At 39.8% G+C, this 6,506-nt stretch overlaps 1 protein-coding gene across 1 annotated transcript; it reads right to left on the reverse strand.

Annotated features, from left to right (window-relative positions):
- Positions 1–1,402: 1,402 nt before the first annotated feature.
- On the reverse strand, positions 1,403–2,209 carry LOC128048311 (olfactory receptor 8S1-like). Its single transcript, XM_052640686.1, has one exon. It carries the CDS (start codon positions 2,207–2,209, stop codon positions 1,403–1,405), a length of 807 nt encoding a protein of 268 aa, XP_052496646.1.
- Positions 2,210–6,506: the final 4,297 nt, after the last annotated feature.

The raw sequence follows: 6,506 nt of genomic DNA on the forward strand, positions 1-6,506 counted from the left end.
TGAAAGTGTTAGTTGCTCAGTTATGTCTGACTCTTTGTAACCCTGTAGACTGTGGCCTACCAGGCCCCTCTGTCCATGGAGTTCTCCAGGTGAGAACACTGAAGTGGGTAGCCATTCCCTTCCAGGGAATCTCCCCAACCTGGATCAAACCTGGGTCTCTCCTGCACTGTAGGCAGATTCTTTACCATCTGAGCCACCAGGGAACCCAATAGCTATTGATAATTCAGTGATAAATATTCTATGGTTTATGTAAATGTTCATCACATATTTGTCATTTGAAGATGAAAACACACTTTATAAAGAAATCTTACATTAAGCATCTTTAATAGCAGTTCAGTTTTGCTGTTTTGTTCATATAGTTTTAAGGGTTCATTGTTAAGTTTAATTCTGGGATTTTGTGTTGATGTTGTAATAGCAATGAATAATTTTCTATGTTAACATATTTTTTGTCTGTTCACTAGATTTTGGTGTATAGAAACTATTTTTGTATCAATATATTAAGATTTTTGCATCATTTAAGTCTCTTCGAGTACTAATAATTTTTCATTTCTAATGGAATTCTTAGATTTTCCAGGTAGAAAATTTCATCATTGCCAATATTTGTAGATTTTTCTTTCCTCAAGCAAAATTTAAATCTTATATCTATCCTCATCTAGCTGCAGTGGGGAGAAATTACATGGGCTTATTAAGTAATATGATAATTATTCTTTTATTGCTAGTTACTTTAGCTGTAATTCCTCCAATCTGATTTCATCACAAACCTTCTGGTGGGCTATTGATTAAAGTTAAACATTTTTAAATGAAATATAAAGACTCTTTTGAATCTTTCATTATTAAGCATTTCAGATTGAGTTTTTGGTAAATTTTATTCTATTAATTTTTTTTGAGAAATCAAACCACCTATGTATGTTAACTTTTCACCCTAATTAATTTGTTGTCTTAGTGTGCTTGTGGAAGAATGCTTTCATATTCTTTCCCAATCAATAGAGCATAGACTTTTCAAATGGAAGTTTAAAATATATGCCTCTACTTTTCAATAACAAGATGTGGTGCTCAGGCAAGCTCTAGGATCTTTTGTGTACCCTATTTGACTCTGTGTTGAGGCAGGAAGGGGGCTTCCCCAAGACTCAGTGGTAAAGAATCTGCCGGCAGTGCAGGAGACATGGGAGACATGAGTTCTAAAAGAGATGGACACGACTGAGCGAGAGCAACGAGCGTGAGAAGAAGGAAGAGACAACATAAGAGAAAGCTCAATCTTTGCAGTTTTGATGAGTAAATGTAACTTACTTCAGTGCCTAAAATATTGCGAATATTTTCCCAATGTCCTTTTCACAGCTGTCTTTACTTCCTTGTTCCTTAGGCTGTAGATAAGGGGATTCAGCATGGGTGTGATCACACTGTATTATAAGGAAGAAAGCAAATCCAGGGAGGAACCAGAGGGAGGCATGAGATAGCGAAGCATACCTGAGCCAAAGAACAGGATCACTGCGATGAGGTGGGAGGAGCAGGTGGAGAAGGCTTTGCTTCTGCCTGTGGCGGAGCTGATGCTCAGAATGTTGAATATAATATGAACATAGGAGAAGAAGATTGGGAAGAAATTTCCAAGCTCAAGGAATATAGTGGAGAAGGACAAGATACTGATGTTGATGGAGATATCAGAGCAAGACAGGGGGAAGAAGGAGGGCAGCTCACAGGTGTAGTGGTGGATAGTTTGAGCATCACAGAAATCCAGATTAATAGCCAAGAGCACAATGATGACTTCATTGAGAGAGGCCAGGCCCCAGGAGCCCCACACCAGCACCTGACAAAGCTGGTTGCTCATCACCTGGTCATAGAGCAAGGGGTGGCAGATGGCGGCATAACGGTCATAGGCCATGACTGAGAGTAGACAAGCTTCATTTCCCGCAGTAAGAAACACAAAGAAGACCTGGGCTAGACAGCCCTCTACTGAGATGGTCTTATTCGCAGACAGGAGGTCCTTCAGGAGCTTGGGCACAGTGACAGAGGAGAAGCAGAGGTCTAGGAATGATAGATTACTCAAGAAGTAGTACATGGGCATGTGAAGGTGGGAGTCAGTCCTGATCACTAATATCACTGTCAGGTTCCCCAGTAGTGTCTGGAGGTAAATTCCCAGGAATAATACAAAGAGCAGAACTTGGATGTGGGGGTCGTCAGACAGCCCAATGAGAATAAACTGGGTGATGCTCATTGGGTGAGGCTGTGGTTCCTCAAGGCCATTTGTTGAGATTATTTTCCTGTAATACAATAAAGGAGAGGTGAGATCTCCAATGATTGTTCCTATTTCCTTCACAGCATCACCCCTTCTGCTTACACATTTCCCCTGTGCTGTTTGGGTGCTGTGTTGAGACACTCAATATATCCCTCACTGTACCTCAGCAAGAAGTTTTATTCTATTTTGTCAGTCGCTGTTCTTGGATTGCAGTCTTCACATACTTAGCAGAGAATCTCGTTCCTTTGTTATAGGGATTTAATTGGAAAATAAATATACCTGGCTTCCTTGTACATTCATGGTAGTTAGTTTCCACCTGGATTTTTCCTGTTGTTTAGAGAGCCTTATAATCATCTGGTTTTAAGAACCATTATAGTATGGATTTGCAGCAGTTGTTTTAAACTTGTCTCCTTTCCATATCATTATATTTTAGGTCATAATCATCCAGTGACTTCTAACTTCCTAAGCAGCTCATTAAATTTCCATTAACTTTGTGTATGTGTGTGTGTACAGAGTATCTCAATCACTATCTAAGTTTTTTTCTCAAAGTGACTCTGTGATTTATTTATGGCAGCTGATGATATCTATTTTACTGTTGAAAAATACGATATTCAGGGGGATTTTGTAATGCCATGTTGACAACAAGTAAAAAACCATTGCTTTTTCTAAAACCATTGCTTTTTCTAATCTACCAGGCTTGATCCATAGGTACATAGGCCATTTTTCCTGTTCCAGTATTCAGAGTTCTTTCTTATCCATCTTTAACCTACTTTTAAATCAAATTGGCTACTTTTGATGTCAGAAAAGTGTATTTGTTCCTGTGCTTCTATTATTCTCCATTCAGATGTTCTCCATTTTAATCTGTGGATCCAAATTCTTAACTGACCTTAAATCCTGTCTTTTTTTTATAGTCTCTCCTGACAGCTCTCTCTTCTAAACTCACAACCTTCTATTTAAATCACGGACTCCTTGTTTTCAGTGGCTTATGTCATAGTCTGAATTCTGATTTTTTTCTCATTAATGTTAAATATGTTTTCTCAGATTTCCCCTCAAGGCTATGAGCTCATTGAGAAAATGGACCACATCTTAATAGCAATCACAAATTAATTATTTCTAGCTTCATCTTCACACATTTTGTATTAGCTTCATTATACCTATCACATTATTTGGAAACCTCCATATGACCTCTCATGCATACTTCAGATATGACCTCTTGAATATTCCAAGCACAATCCCATCCTTTCACTCTATGCCCCTAATACCACCTCAGTTGTGTCTGACTCTTTGCGACCCCATGGACTATACAGTCCATGGAATTCTCTAGGCCAGAATACTGGAGTGGGTGGCGTTCCCTTCTCTATGGGATCTTCCCAACCCTGGGATCAAACCTAGATCTCCCACATTGTAGGTGGCTTCCCTGGAGCCACCCGGGAAGCCCAAGAATACTGGATTGGATAGCCTATCCCTTTTCCAGCAGATCTTCCCCACCAAGGAATCAAGCCAGGTTCTCCTGCATTGCAGGCAGATTCTTTATGAGCTGAGTTACCAGGGAAAGCCATCCTAATACCACTAATCACCTGTAGTACTGATCCCTGGCAGAAGTATTGGGAATATTATCCATTAGAGTTGCCATACTGCCTACCCATGCAGTCTGTGTTTATCTGCAGAATATGTCATCTTCTGCAACATCCTCTGATGATCTCTCATTTTTATAGAAGCAACAGGTACTTTAACCATCACTGCAACAGGGTACTTGCATTTGTGTTGTTATTTTTTTTATTGTCCCATGAGGTCAGAAAAGAAGTATTTGTGTGGTTTTCCTTTAACTGCTTCTTGAATCCACTTGTGCTAGGTGTAAGGGTTTATCCAAGAAGGCCAGAATTGTGGTAGATTATGTGAATGATGATGCTCACCTGAATCCAAATAATTTTGAACCTGCATTTGTAGGGCTATGTAGTAAAGCACCGTTCTGCATGAAGTTTTCTTAGGAGCCTGAGGTTTTAAAACATGATTTAGCAGGTTTCTGCTTTTGTTTATCAGCTCACAATATAACCATATGAAGCTTTCTGAACTTACAAAAAATTTATATTGCTTTTTTATTGAGCACCTATTTCTAATCCTGCTCATAATCTATGACCCCATGCTAACTCAACCAAGAGATGCTCCAGCTATGATCCCATTAACAAACTCATCAGTCAAAGCTTAGGCCCATCTTACACCAACGTGTAGGTTACCTTTGTGCCTGGAAAACAGGGTAGTGTTTACCCTTGTGTGCCTGTTGGATATTGGCTTAGTTCTAGTGATTGTGAGGCAGAAACAGCTGGAGAAATTCTGTTTGAGGGTCCTGCATGGATACATTTGTAAATATTGTTGATAGAAAACTTTTTATATAAAATCTACTCAAAGCAAAGTAAAATGATAAATAGGATTTATTCTTCATAAAACTTAGATATTTTCATGTATATCTCAATGATCTGGATATTTTCAAGCCATTCCCCAAATTACTTCATTCTCTACTTTCACTCACAAGGAGACCAGACTACAGTGTCTTGCCACCACAGTGGGAAGCTCAGGGTCTCCTGTTAATTGAGAATATTTCCAGAATCATTTCTATTTCTTTAGCATAGTATTTCTGGAGAAATTTTTCTCTCTTATCCGATGTCCACATTTAGTGTGCAGGAAGACATCAACCACTGTATCAAGTGATTTAGAAGATGTCACAGAAAAAGGAGCCCTCCCATCCCCAGCTAAATAGCACCTTAAACTGATGGGATAAGTTTTTTTTGAATGACCAAAACCAAAGCCTTGCGACTCATTCTAGGTCAAGATATCAGGAAATAAATCTAATCTTTAATTACCACTTGGAACAAAAAACATTGTCTTCGTTTCATCCTTTTGTATGAGAGACTGATGTGAGATTTACACATGGATGAGAACAGGCACAATTAAACTGAATGAAATGGTGGTTGATCTCAGCAAATGGTAAAAGATAGGAAAGGAGGATTACAGAATTGTCCTAGAAAGGTCTAAACCACACCATTTAAAGATATTTCTGGAATGAACAAATGAGTGTAGTGTGTGTAGTAGGTCAGCATCCAAGATGGCCTGAGGGATCCCAGGGCAACTTTCAGACCCAGGAATCTGAACTGGTAGAAGGATATCAGTATGGGAAGGAGAGAACCAAAGGTCAACATGACCCAACTGAATTATTCTCAGCGCTGTTCCCTCCTTGGGAATAGTACTCCTCTGCACTATTCATACCTACTCACTGGTAACCAGATCTGAAGGTTTAAGGAACAGAAATATTTACTGCAGTTTATCAAACTGGAGTCAGAAAAAGCAGGGGACCAAGTTCCTTCAACAGCCTAGAATCTGTCTGTAATTTTCTGATTTCTCTCTGCAAAGTTTTGTGATTGTGAAGTATAAGAAGATTTAGGCTAGGCTATAAGATGTCCCTGTACTCAGTGTTATGCAGAGAGGATAGAGGCCATTCTGTTGATTTGTGCAGGTTTGATAGGCTAATGCAACATTTGGGGGAATAAAGATGTTTAAGCTGGGAAAGATTGAAAGCGGGAGGAGAAGGGGATGACAGGGGATGAGATGGTTGGATTGCATTACCGACTCAATGGACATGAGTTTGGGTAAACTCCGGGAGTTGGTGATGGACAGGGAGGCCTGGCGTGCTGCAGTCCATGGGGTCGCAAAGAGTCGGACACTACTGAGCGACTGAAATGAACTGAACTGAAAGCCCTTCCCAGGGTTGGAGATGATGTCAAGAGCCAAGATATTCTCATCTCTAATCAGGGAAGAGGGATGAAGGAACAGGATCCTTGGCTCTAGAACAAGTGGAATAGGTAATGAAATGTGAGGAGAGGTAGAGATGTGTGAAGGGATAGACAGCAGATTTAAAACCTACACATGGGAATCTCCCTGGTGGTCCATTGGCTAAGACTCCATGCTCCCAATGCAGGGGGCTAAGGTTCAGTCCCTAGTCAGGGAACTAGATCCCACATGCAGCAACTGAGAGTTCACATCCTGCAGCTAAGATCCGGTGCCGTCAAATAAATACACAAATAAAATTAATAAATATTAAAAAAAATAGTTGAAAAACCCTACACACAGATATTCCAGGAAAAAGATAAAGGTATCCTCAGAGAATCAGGGAAGAATTACTGGAGATGACTTTTCTGAATTTTCTGCCTTTCCCATCATTGTTGAGCATCATAAGTAAAGTCTCCTCAAAACTGACCTCCTCTCAAAGGAGTCTGACGTTTGG

This window comes from Budorcas taxicolor, chromosome 5 (assembly GCF_023091745.1).
Source record: "Budorcas taxicolor isolate Tak-1 chromosome 5, Takin1.1, whole genome shotgun sequence".
Taxonomy (NCBI): domain Eukaryota; kingdom Metazoa; phylum Chordata; class Mammalia; order Artiodactyla; family Bovidae; genus Budorcas; species Budorcas taxicolor.